The 23,052-nt window shown below is 46.9% G+C and overlaps 1 protein-coding gene across 12 annotated transcripts in view; it reads left to right on the top strand.

Moving 5' to 3' along the window:
- Nucleotides 1-23,052, top strand: part of PTBP2 (polypyrimidine tract binding protein 2) — a 232,300-nt gene that overhangs the window by 184,783 nt on the left and 24,465 nt on the right. For 7 of the 12 annotated variants that reach the window (XR_004536579.1, XM_033915943.1, XM_033915945.1 and 4 more), the window contains one exon: nt 15,404-15,478. The exons of the other annotated variants lie outside the window; for them this stretch is intronic. Coding sequence is in view for 6 of the 7 variants with exons in the window: in XM_033915943.1 (XP_033771834.1) it covers nt 15,404-15,478 (75 nt within the window). In the remaining variant the exon portion in view is untranslated. The remainder of the gene's footprint in view (nt 1-15,403; nt 15,479-23,052) is intronic. 12 annotated transcript variants of the gene reach the window in all.

Genomic DNA, 23,052 nt, shown 5'->3' with positions numbered 1-23,052 from the left:
GATAATACAGAGTGTATCTTGAAAACATAAGCCGATAGTAGCTCAAAGACAAGCCGACCGGGTAGATGAAAAGTGAAACCTGGGAAAGATCTAAATTATTGTTCAAATGAGCTTCTATTAAAACCAAAGAATAAAACCACAGCACTCAGGAAAGTAAAAAAGGGAGAGTAAAATGGACTTACCGAAAAGGTCTCTGCACTGATGAGATAAACTTGTACGCAGAATAAATGTGAACATGCGACAGTGGGGCTATGATATTTGATCCGTTGAAAGAGGCGCCAAAAAAGTGTCGGCAGTGGATTGAATGCACACTGATAGGGGAGGGGCATCAGGCTGTTAAAAAAATTTTGCTTTAATAAATAAATGAAAATGCTGGTGAAAAACTAAATAAAAAACCAAAACCATGATAAAATGCCGAACCTGACTGCAAGTGGTAGTGAAAGTAGCATAAGGCACCCGTAGTACTGTTAGTGCCAGAATAAAGAACCGTGCTGTACATGAGGAGAAAAAAGAATGAGGTGATAAGATGTAAAGTGCTGCCCCTCACCGCACCACTTGATAAAACTAAGGAGCGATGTTCTAGAGCAGGGGTGCCCACACTTTTTGGGCTTGCAAGCTACTTTTAAAATGACCAAGTCAAAATGATCTACCAACAATAAAATTTTTAAAAAAAGCACACTGTACGCAGAGAAAATGTTAATTATCATTCCTATTCCGGGGGTTTTTCAAAGAGGACTCTATGCACTGTCACCTCACTAATAACCATACAAAAACAGACAAATACCCCCCTCCCTTTTTACTAAACCACGATAGCAGTTTTTAGAGCAGGGAGCTGCGCTGAATGCCCAGCGCTGCTCTCGATGCTCATAGGCTCCCTGCGCTAAAAACCTCTATTGCGGTTTAGTAAAAGGGACCATAGTGTAAAATATAGACAGCAGATATAAATTCAGACACATTTTGATCACTAAATTTAAATAAAATTATTTTTCCTACCTTGTCTGGTGATTTCATGAGTCTCTGACTGTGCATCCAACCTTTCTTCCCTTCTTTCAGCCTGTATGCTTCCTCTCCTGACCTCATTCCCCCCACACACACACACAACTTTTTCTTCCTCTCTCCCTGCCCTCTCTTCCTTTCTCTCTTCATGCCGCCTTTCTTTTTTTCTGTTTCTCTTCTTTCCTTCTGTCTCCCTGCCTGCCCTCTTTCTTTCTTTCTCCCTCCCTGCCACTGCCGCTGCCATCGGATAACAGGCCCCCAAAGCCGCCCGCTGCCGCCCAAGCTCTCCCTACTTCGAGCCGACCAGCATTCCTCTCCCCGACGTCAATTCTGCCGTCGGAGAGGAATTTCCACTGGCCAGAACTTCCTCTCCGACGGCAGTATTGACATTGGGGAGAGCAAGGCTGATCGGCCCAAGATCGACCTATTGGGAGAAATGCTGCCAGGTCCTGCCTTTGCGGAAACAGAAAGTAGGCAGGATCTGGCAGCAAGAAGAGCAAATCGCAAACTTCACTGACCTGTCTCCTGCCTTAGCCCGCGAACGGGGCTCTAACATGTGCGTGCCGGCTTCCCTTCTCCCCCCAACCCCCCGACATAACTTCCGGTTTCGGAGGGAAGAGAAGGTAAGCCGGTACAAGCCCCTGGAGCATAAGTTCTCCAAGCCGGTTTTTTAAAAAAATGTTGAGCAGTGGCGGCAGCAGCAGAATTCAGGAGCGGATGATAGCTGAGCGGTCTGGGCGGACCGCTCGGCTAAAAGGCCCTAGGGAGAACACTGATCACTTTACACTTATCCACGTTAAACCACAGGTTCAGGAATAACGTTTCTGTCTGCTAGAAAGATTACCGAGGTAAGAACCTAATCTTGCCATGTCGGTGATATTTGTCTATTTGCACACAGACCTCACAAGAACCCTTTTGAAAAGCTGTTGTAGGAAGTTCTGTTTTCGTTCTTTAAACATATTTGTTGTATGAATATTTAACTTTTTTTGAATAAGTTATTCCATTAGGAAGAGTCACTTTGAATTGACTTTTGTATGCTTAGAGCAGCAAATTCTGTATGAAACAGAGGTTGGGACATCTCAAGCATTATAAAATTTGTAGCTTCCTTATATCCAGGTTATGAAATTGCTGGTCATCGGCTCATCACTGAAATCAGGCTTGGTAAATGATTCGAAGTAGTTGAGCAACTGCAACAGTTAAGAAACAGGAAACATTTTCATCAGTGCTACTGCTTCTTACCAGGGCATGTTGGCTGTGAATGCAGGTGGTAATGATCAATAGTGCTGGGAAAAACCACTTCTGTCGGTTCTTGAAGCCAACTAGCGCAGTGATTCACAAACTTGCCCTGGGAGAACCCTAGGTTTTCAGGTTATCCGCAGTGTGACTTATCATGAGTTTGATTTGCATGCAGATTTATCTTGTGCATATTCATTATGCATATCCTGAAAACTTGACAGACTGGTGTTCTCCCAGGACATGTTACAGTGTTATCCCAGGACAAGCAGGCAGGTATTCTCACTAGTGGGTGATGTCATCCGACAGAGCCCCGATACGGACATCTTGCAAGCATGTCTTGCTTGAAGAAACTCAGAAGTTTCGAGATGCCCGCACCGCGCATGCGCCAGTGCCTTCCCGCCCGATGCTCCGGGCGTGTCTCCTCAGTTCTTTTTCTTCCGCGGAGCTGAGAAGTCTATCTTCAATTTGCGCCCATTGAATATCTTTTTTTGCCTTCTTTTTGCCGCGGGTTGAGTTCTTTTGGGCTCTCCTGTGCGTTTATTTTTTTCTTTGATTTCTTTTTTCAAAAAAAAAAAAAAAAATTTTTCCTTCCGACTCCGGGTCGGCCGCGTGGCTGAGGCCCCGCGCCTTCGACCTTGCGGCGGAGCTTTTCCGGCCTATGTCCCGGCCGATTACCGGTTTCAAAAAGTGTAGCAAGTGCCAGCGCGCGATTTCGCTCACGGACCCTCATCGACGTTGCTTACAGTGTCTGGGACCGGATCACTTTCCGAAATCGTGCCGGCCTTGCTCCACTCTGACGGCGAGAGCGTTTAAGCGCCGCTGTCTGCTCTGGGAGTCCATGTTCAAGATGGAAGCTTCGTCAGATCCTGCAGCTTCGACATCGATGGGGGCTTCGACTCCTTCAGCGAAGCTCGCTGCCTCCCCAGCTGCTCCGGGCCTCCTGAAGCCGGCATCATTCACCCCGGTTTCGGCCCAGGCTTCGGCGCCGGTGCCTTCCTCTGTCTCCTCGGAGCAGGTATCGACCCCTACAGTTCCACCGGTGGTGCTCAAGGTGCCGAAAGCTGGCAAGAAGAAGCACACTGCACCGAAGGAGCGCGGAGACCGTGCGGAAGGGACCCCTTTTGGTGCGGATCCCTCCATATCGGCTTCGCTGCGGTCCATTCTGGAGGCTCAGTTCGTTGAACTCATGCAAACCATGGGGCCTCGACTGATTGCCACCATCCAGGGTGACCTCCCTGCTTCGGCTTCGAGGGGCGGACCGCCCCCTCCTCCTCCTCCTCGCCGCACGACCTCGTTGCTCGGCGAGGAGGAGCGGCGAGTGGTGTCCGGGTCCTCGAGGAGGTCCTCAGATAGTGCTTTGCCTCCTTTGGAACCGATTCCCTCGAGGAGGGCTTCTCTTAGTGATATGCCTCCCTTGGAGCCCATTCCCTCGAGGAAACCCTCGTTTAGTGACCTGCCTCCCTTGGAACCGATTATTCCGCCCCATGATTCAATGTGGCATCCACCTTCGGGGCCATCCAGTCCGGGGCATAGCAGGAAGCAGGACGAGTTCTTCCGAGCTCCCTATCAAGCCTGGGCGACGTCCAGAGAAGCACTGACTCTTCCACCTTTGCGATCGACGGCATCGAGTTCGATCTGCTCCTTGGAAGCGTCTGACCCAGTCTCTCACAAAAGGACTCGATCCCCTTCCAGGCATCGAGAGGGGCATCGGTCCAGGCATTCTTCGAAGCATTCCTCTCGACACTCAACCGTCTCGCCTCAGAAGAAGTTGCCTCAGATGGGGTATGCTGCTTCGACGGGGTCTCCCCCTCCGGGCCCGGAGTTCGAGGACCACGAGGTTTTCTACTCGTCCTGTTGCTCGCAGGCCTCTTTAGAGCCTGAAGCTTCGTCTTCTTCTAGTCCGTCTCGCGGACCGGCGACAGCGGACCAACTGTCCTTTTCATCGTTTCTCAGGCAGATGGCGGATGACTTGGACATTACTCTAGATGCGGGGTCTCGATATTCCAAGGAGTATCTCGATACCATGCACTTGCCTCGGCCTCCGGCAGAGTCCTTGCGGCTTCCCCTGCACAAGCTCCTCGACCAGACCTTCATGTGCTGCTTCGAGTCTCCTTACTCTATCCCTGCGGTCCCTGGCAAATTGGATTCGCGGTACCGCACGGTACATCATAAAGGCTTCGAGGGTCCTCAGCTTTCTCACCAGTCCCTCCTGGTCGAATCTTCGCTCAAGCGGTCTCATCCTGGCCAGGTCTATGCTTCCGTGCCTCCGGGTCGCGAGGGCAGAACCATGGATAAGATTGGGTGACGCATCTATCAGAATTCGATGATGGCGTCTAGAGTCCTGAATTATAACTTCCACTTTGCAACCTACTTGGAATTTTTTCTGCCTGTGCTTCGAAAGTTCACTCCATACATCGAGTCCCAGGCTAGGTTTGAGTTTGAGGAAGTGGTTGCTTCGTTGTCCCAACTCCGGCTTCAATTGATGCAATCTGCCTATGATGCGTTCGAGCTCTCAGCCCGAGCAGCGGCTTGCTCGGTGGTGATGCGCCGGTTGGCCTGGTTGCGGACCATTGATATGGACCCGAATCTTCAGGACCGCCTGGCGAACGTCCCGTGTGCTGGGGCGGATCTTTTTGACGAATCCATCAAGACTGTCACAAAGAAATTGTCTGACCACGAAAAGTCCTTCCAATCTATCCTTCGGCCAAAGCCTAAGCCTCAGCAGTCTCAACCTTCTCGTCCACCGTTGATTTATCAGAGGCGTTATCAGCCGAGGCAAACTCCTCCTGCGAGGCAAGCGGCGAAGCGTCAGCCTCCCCAGAAGGGTCAGCCTAAGTCTCAGTCGCCTGCTGTCCCTAAGACTACTCAGCCTTTTTGACTGTCTCGTCGAGGGCATAACCAACTTAGTTCTGCCTCCCCCTGTTTTTCCCATAGGAGGGCGTCTCCATCATTTTTATCATCGCTGGGAGACCATAACAACCGACCTCTGGGTCCTTACTATCATCAGGGAGGGATACTCTCTTCATTTCCATCGGGTCCCACCGGACCACCCTCCAAGAGAGTATCCTTCCAACTTGAATCAGACCGCCCTTCTTCTTCAGGAAGCTCAGGCTTTGCTCCGGCTTCGCGCCGTGGAGCCGGTTCCTATGGACCAACTGAACCAGGGGTTTTACTCTCGGTACTTCCTTGTTCCGAAGAAGACGGGTGATCTGCGACCCATTTTGGACCTCAGGGTCCTCAACAAATTCCTTGTCAAAGAGAGGTTTCGCATGCTGACGCTTGCTTCTCTCTACCCCCTCCTCGAGCAGAACGACTGGTTATGCTCTCTGGATCTCAAGGAGGCCTACACTCATATCCCCATTCATCCGGCCTCTCGCAAGTTCCTCAGATTTCGGGTGGGACATCTCCATCTGCAGTACCGAGTGCTTCCATTCGGCCTGTCTTCGTCTCCCAGAGTCTTCACGAAATGTCTGGTGGTGGTGGCCGCAGCACTCAGGAACCAGGGTCTTCAGGTATTTCCCTACCTCGATGACTGGCTGATCAAGGCTCCCTCGGCCTCGGGGGTCCTCTCGGCGACCCTTTCCACAATTCTGTTCTGCAGAGTTTGGGATTCGAGATCAACTTTCCCAAGTCTCATCTACAGCCGACCCAGTCTCTGCCCTTCATCGGGGCTGTACTGGATACCATTCGTCTCAGAGCATTCCTTCCTTCTCAGCGCATGGATGCTCTTCTTCATCTCTGCTAGTCTGTGTCTTCTCGCCAGACCATCTCGGCGAGACATATGATGGTCCTCCTGGGCCACATGGCCTCTACAGTTCATGTGACGCCGTTTGCCAGACTCCACCTCAGAATCCCTCAGTGGACCCTGGCATCTCAGTGGACTCAGGTGTCGGATCCGTTGACTCGACACATCACAGTCACTCCTGCTCTTCGGCAGTCTCTGCTCTGGTGGATGACCTCTTCGAATCTATCCAGAGGTTTGCTGTTTCATTCTCCTCCCCACCAGAAGGTTCTCACAACCGATTCCTCGACCTATGCCTGGGGAGCGCATCTGGATGGGCTTCGCACTCAGGGATTCTGGACCTGTGCGGACCGACTTCATCAAATCAATCTTCTGGAGCTCAGAGCCATCTTCAATGCTCTTCAAGCTTTTCAACATCTACTGCACGACATGGTGGTCCTCATTCGCACCGACAACCAGGTCGCCATGTATTATGTCAACAAGCAAGGGGGCACGGGCTCGGTCTCCCTCTGCCAGGAAGCTCTCAGAGTCTGGGATTGGGCGGTTCGCCACAACACCTTCCTCAAAGCTGTCTACATTCAGGGGAAGGACAATGTCTTGGCGGACAAGCTGAGTCGGCTTCTACAGCCTCACGAATGGCCCTCCATTCCATGCCCCTTCATCAGATCTTTGCTCAGTGGGGAACGCCTCAGATAGATCTCTTTACGGCTCCCCACAACTTCAAACTGCCTCTTTTTTGCTCCAGGATCTACACTCTTCATCGTCTCGAGGCAGATGCCTTTCTACTGGATTGGGGGAATCGCTTCCTGTATGCGTTCCCCCCATTTCCTCTCATTCAAAAGACTCTGGTCAAGTTGAGATCGGATCATGCCACCATGATTCTGATTGCTCCTCGGTGGCCTAGACAACCTTGGTTCTCCCTTCTACTTCAACTCAGCAGCAGGGAGCCGGTCCTTCTCCCAGTGTTTCCTTCACTGCTTCATCCCAACCTGCAGTCTCTCCACCTGACAGCTTGGTTCCTCTCAACGTAACTCCGCACCAGTTTTCCCAGGCGGTGAGGGATGTCTTGGAGGCTTCCAGGAAGCCTGCTACTCATCAATGCTACTCCCAAAAATGGACTAGATTTTCTTCATGGTGTATTTCCAATTCTAAGGAGCCTCAGCGAGCCTCCCTATCCTCTGTTTTGGACTATCTTTTACATCTGTCTCAGTCTGGTCTCAAGTCGACATCTATACGAGTTCACCTGAGTGCTATTGCGGCTTTCCATCAGTCTCTACAAGGGAAACCTCTCTTCTCATCCTGTGGTTTCCAGATTTATGAAAGGACTTTTTCATGTCAATCCTCCTCTCAAACCGCCTCCAGTGGTTTGGGATCTAAATGTTGTCCTTTCTCAGCTTATAAAACCTCCTTTTGAGCCTCTGAGCAAGGCTCCCCGAAAGTTTCTCACTTGGAAAGTGGTTTTTCTGGTGGCCCTCACATCTGCTCGCAGGGTCAGTGAGCTTCAGGCCTTGGTGGCGGACCCACCTTTCACAGTTTTCCATCATGACAAGGTGGTCCTCCGCACTCAACCGAAATTCTTGCCTAAAGTGGTCTCTGAATTTCATCTCATCCAATCCATTGTGCTTCCAGTGTTTTTTCCAAAGCCTCATTCTCACCCTGGAGAATCAGCTCTACACACTCTAGACTGTAAGCGTGCGTTGGCTTTCTACTTGGATCGCACCAAACCACACAGAACTGCTCCTCAACTTTTCGTCTCCTTTGATCCAAACAAGTTGGGACGACCTGTATCGAAGCGCACCATCTCCAATTGGATGGCGGCTTGTATCTCTTTCTGCTATGCCCAGGCTGGATTACCTCTTCCCTGTAAGGTCACGGCTCATAGGGTCAGAGCAATGGCAGCCTCTGTAGCCTTCCTCAGATCGACACCGATTGAGGAGATTTGTAAGGCTGCCACTTGGTCCTCGGTTCATACATTCACCTCTCATTATTGTCTGGATACTTTCTCCAGACGGGATGGACAGTTTGGCCAAACTGTGTTAAAAAATTTGTTCTCCTAAGTTGCCAACTCTCCCTCCATCCCATTGAGGTTAGCTTGGAGGTCACCCACTAGTGAGAATGCCTGCCTGCTTGTCCTGGGATAAAGCAATGTTACTTACCGTAACAGTTGTTATCCAGGGACAGCAGGCAGCTATTCTCACGTCCCACCCACCTCCCCTGGGTTGGCTTCTCTGCTAGCTACCTGAACTGAGGAGACACGCCCGGAGCATCGGGCGGGAAGGCACTGGCGCATGCGCGGTGCGGGCATCTCGAAACTTCTGAGTTTCTTCAAGCAAGACATGCTTGCAAGATGTCCGTATTGGGGCTCTGTCGGATGACATCACCCACTAGTGAGAATAGCTGCCTGCTGTCCCTGGATAACAACTGTTACGGTAAGTAACATTGCTTTATGCTTAAAAAGATGGATTCTCAAGGGAGGGAGGGTTCTTGAGTGGGCAGATTTGGTGGGCCGCCGGCCCTTTTCTGCCGTCATACTCTGTTTCTATGTTTGGACATCGCTGCACAAGAGGGATGCAAAGTGATGGTAGTTGAAAGAACATACACAATAATGCAAAGGGAGGGTGATTGAAAGGAAGAACAAAACGAGGAATTGAAAAATAGAAAATGGATAGCAGGTTAAACAAAGAAGATATTCAGTGAAGGTTCTGTGCTTGATGTGCATACTGTAGTATCACAGCCCATTTTTCCAGTGCTAGGATCTTTATTTATTCTAAATGAGAAGGTTTCCTAACTGATTTAGAAGAGTCCTTCTTATCTGCTTTTCCTATGACAGACATATGCATCTACTTATTATTCTACCTTGTCACAGAGAAACAAAAGTGGGAGATGAAAGAATTAAGTACAAAGATGAAAGGTCTGACAAGTGGGGAGTTTTGTGGAGTAAGAAATGTTGATAATTCTATGCTACACATGATATTACCAGATATTGCATATAGGTGTTTCCAGTACAATAGGAATAGAATGCTGAACCTTAGGCTACTCTGTCCATTCTCGCAAGAAATGTAGTTTAACTGTTTCTACAGTTAGTATCTTGGTCCCCCTCACTTAAAATACAGTTTTTTGAGGGTTTTGGTCCGCTCAGAGGTGGTGAGAAGCTGTTTTTAGCGCTAAAATTCACTAGCAGTGGCCATCTTGGATTTTCCCAATATTGTTTTTTATCTATGTTTTCAAATATCTCCAAAACACCTCATTTTGCTTCCAAAGTGCCGGAGATGGAGTCCTCTGATTCTAATACCCCTATATCATGCCTTGTTTGCAAAAGATAGGTAGCAGAAGAGTGCTCTTGCACCACGTGCTGCGTCGAGCAAAGCAGGGAGGCAGGAACTTAAAGTTTAGCTGCCACGTGGCCTCTGGCAGATGGCTTTTGAGCCTGTTAGGAGAGTGAAAATTTCCCCAGGAGCCCTGAAATGGTGGCATGGTATGCTGAACTGGTGCACGGGTTCTGCAGCCAAAGAAGAGACATTTCCTCCCTTCTAAAGGGGATGGAGATTTGCCTACTAAGGTCTTTACCCCAGAGTTCATTAATCTGCTCTGGCAGACGGATGCGCATGGATAAAATACACATTTTATGTCCACTGAAGAGCAATGCTTGGTGCATGCATCTTAAGAATCCTCAGAATGCTTCTTCTATGAGAGTGGAGTTCCTCCCTGACTCTGATCGTCAGTTGAGCAGAGATTCAGGGGACGAAAGTTTAGTCTTGATCCCCTTAGTGTCTCATAGTGAGGCCTCCATAATGGGGAATCAACATTCTATGTTGAGGATCAGGATGGTGTCCCAGCCGCGGACCCGGGAAAGGATCCTTCCATACAGCAACTATCCAAGTCTTTAGCCCTGCCAGACATTATTACTGAGTCTCTTCATAAGCTCAAGATTGATCCACCTCAGCCCCAGTCATCTCAGTGTTCTCTTTTGAGTGGGGTACAATCTCAGCCCATGTCCCTTCTGTTGCAAACATGAAACTCCTGGTTACATAGCCCTGGGAGTGAAAGCAATAACTAGGCTGTATCTTATGGATCAAGAGTTTCAGCAAATGTTTTCTATGTCAAATTTAGACTCCCTGGTGGCACAGGTGACCCAAACTTTGTCACTTCAAAAGATTCCTTGATAGAACTTTCGCCTTCCAAGCTGCCAAGCTGAACCCATGGCTAGCACAAATGATACTAGAGGCCCCCACTTACCTCGGTTTCAGAAAATCACTTAAAACTTACCTATTCCGCAAACAAGACCCAAACTGTTCCCCCCCCTGACAATTTCTCCCCAATCCGGCCCCCTTATGAGGCCTTCCCCCCTTTTTTCCCCTCTTTCCGCATCCTCTGTCTAGTTCAAATAAAGCTGATAAATAATTGAAACTCTGTTATTCTGTACTTCAAATAACAAATCTGTAATTCTGACAAATAATTGTAAATCTGCCTGTCTAAGCAGACCCTAATGTAACTCAATGTAAACCGCCTTGAACTCGCATGGGTATGGCGGTATATAAAAATAAACTATTATTATATTATTATTATTATTAATAAATGCATGTCTTTACTCAGTGAGGGAGGAGTCATGCTAAAGGATACACAGGACTGCAGAGTGGATGTGGTCCTTAGGAGGCAGTTTGAGGCCCTTGCCCTAAGAGCTAAGGTGATATCGGCTGCTTCTTTTGTGGCATGCGCCTACCATTCACAACTTCAAACTATGGACCTGATTGCAGCTCAGCTCGTGTTGGCAGGAGTAGACTATGTGGCTGACACTTTATGATGTAATTAGAATCATGGTGAGAGTCTCCGCTTATTTCATTTCCGCCCAATGCATGTTGTGGATCAAACAATGGATGGGTGATTCAGCATCCAAGGTTACACTTACAGGCCCCCCCTTTAAGGGACAGATGCTTTTTGGCAAAGGCCTGGGTGATCTTATGGCCAGTGTGCAAGATCGTTGTCCCAAGTCCTTACCAGACAGTAGACCTTGAGCAGATAGAATCCAGAATCGGATCTCCTTTCGGAAGTCCTGATGTTTTTGCCAGTACACCTCAAGAGGCTCGTCTCAGAGAGCTTATCAAGGTTCCAGACAAGAGATATTGCGGAAACCAGAAAATTCTAAATATAGTTTCCCGGTCCACAGTGGTAGCCAAGAAGCCACAATGATGCCAGGCCTCCAGCTGCCCTTCACAAAATTGGAAGTTGGCTCTCAGACTTTCTGGGATAGCATAATGACAGATCTTTGGGTCTTAGATATTGTCAGAGAAGATTACAAGATAGTTTGCATACCCTCTATCCGACTGGTTCGTGGATTCTCTGGCGGGCTGACCGGTTCAGGCAGTCCAAGTCTGGGCAACATTAAACAGATTGCTATTCAAGCCATAGAACTAGTTCCAGAAGAACACTCGGGCTCGGGCAGATACTCGATATACTTTGTCATGCCTAAGAAAGATTCTGATGACTGGAAGCCCATTCTGGATTTCAAACATGTCAACGTGACCCTAAGGGTTCCGTATTTCCAGATGAAGACGGTGAGATCTGTCACTGCAGTGGTTCAGCCAGGAGAATTACTGGCCACCCTAGATTTGATGGAAGTGTATCTCCACAGTCCGATTTTCTCAGCACACAGAAATTCTCAACATTACTATTGGGCTGGCAAAAGCACCCTGGACATTCACAAAGGTGATGGTGCTGGTAGCAGCTCTTTTCCACAGGGTAGGCTGACTGGTTCATCCTTATCTAGATGAATGACTCATCAGAGCCCCCTCTCAAGAAGAGGGAGAAAGTGCAGTTGTGCAAACTTTGCAGGGTCTGTACTGAATTGTAAACTTTCGAAAGAACCAGTTTTTCCCCACTCAGTCTTTGGAATACCTGGGAGTTCTCTTCAACACAGCGGAAAGCTGAGTTTTTCTACCAGAGGCATGCAGACAAAAGCTTTGGGGAAAATTATGAATCTCCTGTCACAGCCAGCGCCTACAAGCGTGGCACTGCCTACAGGTTCTGGGCTCAATGGTGGCTGCCATAGAAGTAGTTCCCTGGGCAAGGACACATATGCGTCCTCTTAAGGATGCGCTATTGCCCCATTGGTTTCCCAAGAGAAGACTCCCTACAGGCCCCTCTTCCCTTGGCAGAGGCAACCCCCAGCAGCATGAACTGGTGGCTCCATCTATAGTCTCTAGGAATTCAACTTCAGATCAATTTCTGGGTAACACTGAAACCATATGCCAACCTGTTCGACTAGGGGGACAGCACTACAGTGGCCACCATGTGGAAGGGAAATGGACACCATCTCAGTGGAAGTGGTTAATAAAAAGTCTAGAACTGAAAGCCTAACTAGATGCTCTGTGAAACCTACAGTTGGTGCTGGAAGACAAGAGCTGTAAGAGTATTCTCAGACAATGCCACAGCAGTAGCCTATGTCAAACAGCAGGGAGGCACCAGAAGCAAATAGCTCCAGCTAGAAGTGAAACTATTGTTTACTTGGGCAGAAAAGCACCCGCTTGCATCACTGCAGCACACTTAGCCAGAGGGACAATGTACAAGCAGACTACCTCAGCAGACAGACATTATACCCAGGAGAGTAGTCGTCGCCCTATGGGCATTCCAAGACATTGTTGGACATTGGGGATGTCCGACATTTGATCTGATGGCAACGGCATGCATCAAAAAAGTGTCTCGATTTTTCAGCCAAAGATACAAGATACTTCTTATGTTCTTATGAAGGATGCAAGGATTGAGGGATACAGATAAAGGTAGAGAGAGGATTATGAAAGAGTATAGATCAGTGGTTCCCAAACCTGTCCTGGAGGACCCCCAGGCCAGTCGGGTTTTCAGGATAGCCCTAATGAATATGCATGGAGCAGATTTGCATGCCTGGCACCTCCATTATATGCAGATTGCTCTCATGCATATTCATTAGGGTTATTCTGAAAACCCGACTGGCCTGGGGGTCCTCCAGGACAGCTTTGGGAACCACTGGTATAGATAGAAGCATAAAGGGGAATAAAGGGTTTTAGACAAGGATCACCTTACAGGTCATGGACCTGATGGGCCGTCACGGGAGCGAACTGCTGGGCGCGATGGACCTCTGGTCTGACCCAGCAGAGGCAACTTCTTATGATGTTATGTTCTTAAGTGCAGGTCTGGATGCCGTGTTGCAACTATTACTGAAGTCTGGACTGCTATATGTGTTTCCTCCCTGTCCCCCGATAGGTCAAGTGGTCATAAGAACATAAGTACTGCCATCTCCGGATCAGACCTTCGGTCCATCAAGTCCGGCGATCCGCACACGCGGAGGCCCAGCCAGGTGTACACCTGGCATAATTTTAATCACCCATATCTTTCTATGCCTCTCGTAAGGAGATGTGCATCTAGTTTGCTTATAAATCCTAGAACGGTGGATTCCGCAATAACCTCCTCTGGGAGGGCATTCCAGGTGTCCACCACTCGTTGCGTGAAGCAGAACTTCCTGATATTTGTCCTGGACTTGTCTCCCCTTAGCTTCAGTCCATGTCCTCTTGTCCGTGTCACATTGGACATTGCATCTCATCCAGGGAGGGTGATCTGAATAGCCCAGGCATCTTTGGTATGCAGATCTAGTACGCTTGCATGTGAACAAATGTCTTCTGATCCAGGTGTCTGGACTTGCTCACATAGGGATTGATTGCTCTAGAAGATTGGGGGTCACTTCAGTCTTACAGTATGGCTCTTGAGCATGTGGCGCAAGCCAAGAAAGGATATTCAGAAGTGGTCATTACTGAAGGCCAAGAAACCATCCACTCTTCGGTATATTTCAAGGCATGGGATACTTTTCAGCACTGATACAATAAGGAGAATCTGGAGCCTAACAAAGCCCTAGTATCGTCAGTACTGGCCTTCCTTCAAGAGGGCCTGGCAAAGGGATTAGCAGTGGCATCCTTTAAGGTGCAGATGGCAGACCTGGCTTGCTTTAGAGGCTGAGAAAATATTAGATTCTTTAAAGGAGCCCTGAGGATCAGGCTGCTGTTCTGAGATTCCTTCCCTTCCTGGAATCTCAAAATCTTGTTAGAGGGTCTTTGGAGGGCCATGTATGAGCCTTTGAAGCTTCTCTCATGGATCTTGCGATCATAGAGTGGTGTTCCTAGTTGCAATTACTTCAGCCAGAAGAGTCTCAGAATTGCAAGCTTTGTCATGCAGGGAACCATTTCTGAGGATCATGGAAACAGGAGTGACCTTGCATATAGTACCTTTCTTTTTGCCAAAGATTGTTTCAGCATTTCACATCAACCAGAAAGTCATGCTACCAACTTTTCAATCAACGGGTTCTAAGAAGAAAGACAAGGCTTTAAAGCTGCTGAATGTCCACAGAGTTTTCTTGTGTTACCCAGAAGTGACTAATGAGTTTTGTCTATCAGACCATCTCATTTTACTAACCAGAGAGTCAATCTGAGGCAGTCTCCAAGGCTACCATTTCCCAGTGGATTCAGACAGTGATCCTCTCCATCTACATTGCTATGACAAACGTCTGCCAGTGTTGTTGAAAGCACATTTGAGCAGAGGAGTAGCCACCTCTTGGATGGAATCGAGGGGAAATACGTAGATCTGCAACATGGTCTTCCCGATACTCTTTCACTAAATTCTATAGGGTAGATGTGGCAGCACATGTGGATTCTGCTTTTGGATCCTTGGTACTGAAAGCAGACTTATCTCTCCCACCCGGGACTTCAGGAACTGCTTAGGTACGTCCCTAAGGTTCAGCATACCATTCCTATTGTGCTGGAAAAAGAGATTAGGTTCTTACTTTGATAGGAATGTTATGCTGATCCCCCCCAACCTGATAATTTCTGATGCACCTGTTTCTACCTTATGCTTACTGGTCCTCTCCATAGCTAAGACTTCTCTGCCAGTCGGACTATGGGTTCAGAATCAGTTTGTAAATAGAATCTCAAGAGATAATTGACCTCCACTTATATTCAAGCTGTTGCTTATATTTGATGTGTTTTACTGTTCAGTGGTAATGTTCTAAGAACATCAGAATAGCCTTACTGGGTCAGACCATGGTCCATCTAGCCCAGTGTCCCCTCTTCACAAAGGCGCAAATACTCAGCACAAACACAGATAGTAGCAGCATTCCATGCCACCGATGCAGGGCAAGCAGTGGTTTCCCCCATGCCTTTCTCAATAGCAGACTATGCACTTTTCCTCCAGAAACTTGTCCAAACTTTTTTTAAAACCAGCTACAGTAACCGTTTTCACCACATTACATTATATGAGCAGATAAGAACCTTGTTTTTGTGCCCTGTGTCCCTTCCTGTCTTTTACTCTAGTTTTACTCTACAGCTCTTGCATGCTTTGGAGCAAACTAAAGGGGCAGCATAGTCTTGGGAGAAGGAAGAGGTTTCTAAAGCTGTGATTGACATCTTTCTGCAGTATGCTCACAAGAATGTGCAGAGTACCCTAACATTCAGCATACCATTCCTGACTACTGGAAAAGATATTGTCAAGGTAAGAACCTAATCTCTTTTTTATTGGTGAAATATTTCTGAAAGTTAAGAGTCATAAACATAATATGCAAAAGTTAAAAATAGGCCTCATCCATTTTGTTGGTAGCTTAAGTTTTCAAAAAGAGCACAGAAGTGCATATATGATAAAGTCATAGAAGATATTCAAGTTCACATTATCATAAGTGGTTACTTAAGCATGAGTGACACCTTACAGATGCATACACTGCATCTGAATGTAACTCTCCTTGAACTACCACTGAAAGGAACCTTTTTGCTGCCCATTCACAGGACTTGGAGCTATGAGGAGAAGCAGCTTGAGAAAATCTTTGGCACGTTTAAGTTTGGTCTATAAATGTTTGCATCAAAAGCAAGCTACAGTGGATACTAGGACTTGTGTTGGGACTATATTGCTCATCCTCAACTCTGAGTATAGGTAGAAGTTATCAGGATGGGACATCAACCAATTCCCACCCAAAGAGAGATCATTTGTCCTCTTCTTTCTTGGTGCTGTCTTCATCAAGCCCAGCATCAATCTGGGTAGACCTCTAATGGGAATGCACAACCAAAACAAGCTGCATGTGTGACAAAAGTAGCCACTTTCTAGAATATGTGTCTTGTCCTACATGGAGGAGATCAGGTGCAGTTTTTCTTCAGACATGGAGGCAAATTACAACTGGTTTGGGTTCTCAGCATTGATGGAACAAGATTTCATGTTCTTGTCTCTTCCATTAACAACACCCCTACCATGGTCTCAGCTACCATGGACCTCGTGCCTATCTGCTTCAAGAGCAAGTTGCATGCCCAACTGCAAATGCAATAGATGATATAGTTCACATCAGCAAAGGGAATACAGGCTTCTATTCCAAATATGTCCAGATTTCTAAGAAGAAATTGAGATTCAAAATGAGCATTCTCACCTACTTGTTGAAAAGAGCTTGGTTGTGCCTTCTGCATCTGAAGGATACCACCTGCAGAAGAAATCTGTGATTTTTTTTTTTAAAGGCTAAACAAAAAATAAGGAGAAAAAGATTATAAAGTGTCAACAAACAGCTTTAACATACAGTTTAATAGAGTTTTAAATGTTTCTATGTGGCATGAATGTACATGAGTTGAATTTGTTTCTGTTAAAAAGGAATTCTGAAATGAGGGCATAGGATGAAAATGAAAGGGGATAGACTCAGAGGTAACTTATAAAATACTTTTTCACAGAAAGGGTGGTGAATGTATGAAATAATCTCCCAGTGGAGATGGTAGAGATGAAAATTGTATTTGAATTCAAGAAAGCTTGGGATAAGCTTGAATCTCTAAGGGAGAGGAAGGAATAGTAGATGGTATGGATAGGCAAACTATATAGGCCATATGGTCTTTCTCTGCTTTCATTTTTCTGTTTCTATAGTGGTGGCATCACTGGAAAATTCAGTTCCTCTGCCTGCATCTGTTGGTAAGATTACATAGAGGCTGACCGAGGTTCAGATTCAGCACCAAAACTGGATTGAAGTCTGGGTTTTGGCTTTCAACAAGCCTTGATGGTCTAATTTCCTTTTGGTGCAGGGAAGAACTGCACTATTTCTTGCTTGGTGTCGCTGCTTTAAAATGGGTGCTAAGATTTTTCTTGGCGGCTTCGTGAGGCTTCCACAGGAGGTCCCTGCAACCATTTTGAGATTGGAACCGGCTGAAGCAAGAGTAATCTTAGTATGGCTGACTGGAATCTCCCATGGCAATCTCAGCAACCATTTTAAAACAGCAGCGGCACTGGGCAGAAAGAGTGAGGTTCTTCCCTGCCCCACAGAGGCCACTAGACCATCAGGGCTTATTAAGATAGGTGCATTGATGCTGTGTGGGATGGGGTAGAGATCAGTGGGAGGTGGGGCACAGACAGTGGACAAGGTGTTTTTGATTTCAGCTTTGTTTCCAGCCAAAACTGAGCAATGGATTCAATTGTGGCTGGAACCAAAACCAGCAGTTTTAGTTGGCCTCTAGGATTACACAACCCCAGTGGTCTCAACTGGTCTAGCAGGCTTTAAAGGAAAAGAAGCAAGTTTTTTTTTAAAATTCACTTTTGCCAGTATTACTACACCCCCATACAACCCTTAGTCTCAAGTCACTATATTTGATCCTTATTTGTTTCTGCAGTTCAAGTTCATCTTCTGTTTTTTTTCTCCAGCTGTTATGCACTGGAACAGAGTACTGGCATCTAATTCTTCCTTTCAAAAATGTTTCATGTATTTAATTAGATATGTCACACAAAGTCTCTTTTTCTTGCTGCACAGAAGCCAGCCTTGGACCTGTGACCATCAGAGCTGGTTTTATTCACCTTGGTTGCCTGCATATCTTTAAAATGGTATAGGGAATTTTTTTTAAGGTGATACCTGTCTTTTGTTCAATAGGCTATAGATGAGTTTTATGCCTCTGGAAGGTTGTCAGTCATGTTTTGACTATATCCCTTAACAATATGCTTCTTTTTAGTTTTAGCTATTCTAGAATTTGAATCTAAAAAGCTTATGAATTACTAGACAGCTCCAGGTGATCAGGGACAGCCTGAGCCAGTCCTGATTTTAATCACGCTGCAGTAAGGCTAAAACCAGGACTGCAGTAAGGATAAAATCAGGACTGTCCCTGAATGAACTGAATCTATCATATTTATTTGTTGTAGCATTGGTTTGATTTCAGCTGCATTCTTTGTCTGGTTGTAGCAGCAAGTGACCCCTTTTGTGATTTCTTTCTTTTTTTAAAAAATATTCTGGTGCATAGGTGTCTTAAGGCCATGCAGTATCCAAGTTCTGCATATATTTGACGAGGTGACGTGTTGGCTTCTGATACATTGCCGTATATACTCGTTTTTGGGCCAAAAAATTGGCCCAAAAATGAGGGTCTCGGTTATATTGGCCAGCACCCACCCTCCCCCTCCCGGACTTGTTGCAGGCCTGCGCCAGGCCACAAGGCTCTGTACGCTGTCCCTCTTCCCTGCCCTGTCCATTGTACCTCCTCTCTGCCGATATCTTACATAATGCCACGCCTTCCATATGCCCCTTGTACCTGGAATCCCTGGTGGTCTAGAGGTGTAGCACACAGGAGCAAGCTTTCTGCGCTCTTGCCCCACTTCTGAGTTGGTCACTGCTGCGAATTCTGATGGTTCAGCTGTTCCTTAATGGCTGCAGCGAGTCTTGCGAGAATTTGTGGGAGACATTCAGGACATGTGAGATCCTGGCAGGACAGTGAAAGAAGTAGGCTGGATGCAGTGCCTGGCAGGGAGAGGGCTGGGTGCAGAGCCTGACAGGAGGGAAGGAAGGGGGCGGGGTGCAGTGTCTGGCAAGTAGGGGGTTGGGTGCAGAGCTTGACAAGGGAGGGAAGGGGCACTGGGTGCAGATCTTGGGTTGATACTTGAATATTAAGCCGCCCATCTTATATTCGAGTCAACCATTTTTCCTCCTTTTGGAGAGGAAAAATGAGGGTCTCAACCAGTGTTCCCTCTAAGCGGGCGGGTGTTGTGAGCAAACTTTTTTCACTGTGAGCTAAAAATATCGGGCGCCAGCAAGTTATGAGCCAAATAAATATGTTGCTTTCTACCACAGAACTTCCTTACGTTTGTATGGAATCTATCCCCTTTCAACTTTAGAGAGTGCCCTCTCGTTCTCCCTGCCTTAGCTACTAAGTCTATTCCCTTCAGTACCTTGAATGTTTCTATCATGTCCCCTCTCAATCTCCTCTGCTCAAGGGAGAAGAGGCCCAGTTTCTCTAATCTTTCGCTGTACGGCAACTCCTCCAGCCCCTTAACCATTTTAGTTGCTCTTCTCTGGATCCTTTCGAGTAGTACCGTGTCCTTCTTAAAGTACCAGTGCTGGACGCAGTACTCCAGGTGAGGGCGTACCATGGCCCGGTACAGCAGCATGATAACCTTCTCTGTCTCTTCAGTCCAGCATCTGCCCCTTCCATTCACTGTCTGTCTTTCCCTGCCATCTCTCCTCCTGCCCCCCCCCACCCCCCAATTTGGTCTAGCATCCATCATCTTCCTTCTGTTCCCCTCATGGTCTGGCATCTCTATCCTTCCCTCCCCCCTGTGGTTTTTAGCATATCTCTCTTCTCATTTCCTCCACTCAGATCTGATCATTCTCTGCTCTCTCTTCCCTTTTCTTCTCTGGTCTTCCTTCTCTATTTTCTGCCTCCATCTAAATTAAATTCTTTCTTACTATTTAGTCCCATTTCCCTCTTTTCACTGTGTCTACACACAGCTTGTCACCCCTTTCCCTCACCCCTCCATTATCTTACTATTTTCTTCCCCCTTTATTTATCTCCTCCTTCCATCCAGTATGTGTTCTTTCCCCACTTCCATTCAGCATCTGCTCTCCCTTCTCAACTGACATCCATCTGCCTTCTGCTCTCTCTCCCTTCTTCTCACTTCCATCATCTGTCCCCTTCTCTCTCTCTCTCATCTCCTCCATTCCATCATCTGCCCCTTCTCTCTCTCTCTCTCTCTCCCCCCCCCCCCCCAACTTCCATCATCTGCCCCCCTTCCCCTCACCTTTGTGGGTCACTTTCTTTCCCCTGAGGGTGGCTCATGTCACAGGGGAAGCTTTGGCCGAGCAGAACCGCTTGATTGACAGTGGAACTTACTTGATTGATGTCGATGCTGGGGCCCGTTGCCGTTTGAAGGAAAAAAAAAAAGGTGGAAAAAAGGAACCTGTAAAGGCGAGAGGAAGGGAAACCTCCAGGACAGCTGCTTTTTGCCCTCCTTCAGCGGCCCAAGAGTTCAGACCAGCAGCGGCAGCTGTGTATGCTTTTAACTTCGGCACAGAGCTGCCCCTAATCAATAGTTTAGCGCGGTTTCATGAGGCAGCCTCGGGGCCTTTGATAGCCGGCCCGCTTCGATGATGCGATGTGGGCCGGCCTAGCAAAGGCCCCGAGGCTGCCTTATGAAACCGCGCTAAACTATTGATTAGGGGCAGCTCTGTGCCGAAGTTAAAAGCATACACAGCTGCCGCTGCTGGTCTGGAGGTGCGGAGACAAGGCAGGAGGCAAACGCGGTGGAAGGCAGGAGTCCCGGCGAAGGCAGGAGTCCCGGCACAGCGACTACAACAGGAAGTTGCAAGTCAGCTGACGCCGGCCTTTCGTTGCGGCGGGGACCGAATCCTTCGCGGACCGGCAAGATTTTGTTTGCGGACCGGCGGTTGAAGAACTGTGCTCTACACTGTGTGCGCTGTGACGAGAAACTTGTGCGCTGCGAGGTAATATTTTGAGCGCCAGCGCACCCCAGCGCAGCTTAGCGGGAACGCTGGTTTATATTCAAGTATATACGATATTTATGTATAAAAAATCTTTGTTCTGTTTTCCCAATAGGAAATGCATTGGTATTCTAGGGACTAGTGTAATATTTGTTGCCTTTGGTGACAGGGGCATGGATACATAACATGGCTTACATGTAAAGAAAACAGGACAAGCACCCTGTGAATTTCAGTTTAAACTTTCTATTCTTCAAGTATTAAACAATTTCTGAACGTTTCCATACATAGGTGCACACCCAATTCCACCAGAATAAAGAAAATTGTTAAACTGATTTTATATACCATATGCTCAAATAATATCTGGAAGAAGTGCAAATAATGTCTAGAAGAGAGGTAAAGCAGGATTTAAAACAGTATTGGAAACTTCCTAAAACAAAAGTTCATAAGCCATTATTAAGATTGTTTGGGGAAATCCACTGCTTATTCCTATGATAAGCAGCATTGAGTTACTCCTTGGGACCTTACCAATTACTTGTGACCTGGGTTGGCCCTGTTAAAAAACAGAATACTGGACTTGATGATCCTTCGGTCTGTCCCAGTATGACAACTCTTATATTCTTATGAAGTCATACAACTAGATGAACAGTTTAAAAACAGACCTTGCTTTACATAGCCAATGCAATTTAACAAATAATGGAGTTATTCTTCCAAATAATGGAGGGACCCATTATTCATTGTTCAGAGCTGTGGGAGTGTGGCTACCATAGGGGTAGAGCCATGGATAGTCACCCGACTCCATAAAACTGAATATGGCTAAAACCGAGCTGCTCATCTTACTGCCTAAACTCGCCTCCCAGCTTCTCCCGTTCTCTGTCTCTGTGGACAACACTCTCAACCTCCCTGTCTTGACTGCTCACAATCTTGGGGTCATCTTTTGACTCTTCTTTCTCTTTCACCATTTCCTATGCAGGCTCAAGGTGACTTACAGAGAGAAAAGAGGTAGATTAGGACATGGTAGGGTCTTGAAGGGTGGAAGGAGGATATTTAACAGGAAAAGGAGAGAGGAAGGGCCTAGTCATAATAGAAGGAGTATTCTGAAGGTTCATGTAGAGTTCAGTTATCAAAGAGATGGGTCTTCAGTTTCTTCCGAAATAAGGTGTGGTTGGGTTCTGTTCTGATTGTTTGTTTCTGTGAGGTCATTCCAAGTTTTGGACTCCCAGCTGTTGGAGTAAATCCTTCCTTTTTGACGATGTATTCTCTGTTCTGGAGGAAGTCATTGAACCAGTTTAGAATGGTTTCTGTCACTCGTATCTGAAAGTTTTGTTAGGAGAAGGTGGTGGTCAACAGAATCAAAGGCTGTGGATATGTCGAATTGAAATATTGCCTGTCGGCCCATGCTTAGTAGCTGTTTAATTTTAGTTATCAAAGTAATTACCAGGGCTGTGGAGTCGGTAGATAAATGTTCCGACTCCGACTCCTCAGTTTTTTATACTTCAGACTCCGACTCCAGGTACCCGAAATTTCCTCTGACTCCGACTCCTCGACTCCGACTCCACAGCACTGGTAATTTTCAGATCGTTAAAATGGAATATCAAGTTGAGAGAAATGAGCATTTTCGACACCACCTTCTTTTTGCTTTTAATCAAGATTCTAAGGCCGCAGAAGCTGCTCGCAACATTTGTGCTGTGCATATAGTGGGTGCTATAGCTGAAAGAATCGCTCGCGATTGGTATGCCAAGTTCAAAAATGGAGTCGGTAGATAAATGTTCCGACTCCTCAGTTTTTTATACTTCTGACTCCGACTCCAGGTACCCGAAATTTACTCCGACTCCTCGACTCCGACTCCACAGCCCTGGTAATTACAAGGAGTTCTGTGCTGTTGCCTGAATCTAAATTGGGTCTGGTGGAGGCAAGAATGTTGTTCGATGCACGCTGTAAGTTGCTTGCTTTTGTGGGTTTCGAGGAGTTTGGTAAGAATGGGAATGCTAGCAATGGGTCTATAGTTTGAGGGAGTGAAAAGATCTGCATTTGATGATTTAGGCATTGGAGTGAGTGCTATTTTTCCCATTTCTTCCAGTAAATGACCATGGTTTAGAGAATTATTTAGGAGAGTGGTAATCCAGATGATGTTTCCTTCAGGTGCAGATGTGAGGAGGTAGGAGGGGCAGTTGTCCAAGGGGCTGCAGCGAGTGGATAGTTTGGATATTAGGGGTTTTGGTTATTTTTTATTTTTTTTTTTTGCATCAGAGAGAAATGGGTGGTAAAGGCAGACCAAGTTTGGTCTGCATTACTGGACTCTAAGGGGTATTTGGATATATAGAGAGGAGGTGTTAGGGTGGTGGTCATTTTGGCTACT

This window comes from Geotrypetes seraphini, chromosome 12 (assembly GCF_902459505.1).
Source record: "Geotrypetes seraphini chromosome 12, aGeoSer1.1, whole genome shotgun sequence".
Lineage (NCBI taxonomy): Eukaryota > Metazoa > Chordata > Amphibia > Gymnophiona > Dermophiidae > Geotrypetes > Geotrypetes seraphini.
Note: the sequence above shows the minus strand (reverse complement) of the source record. Positions and strands in the feature narration are given on the sequence as shown.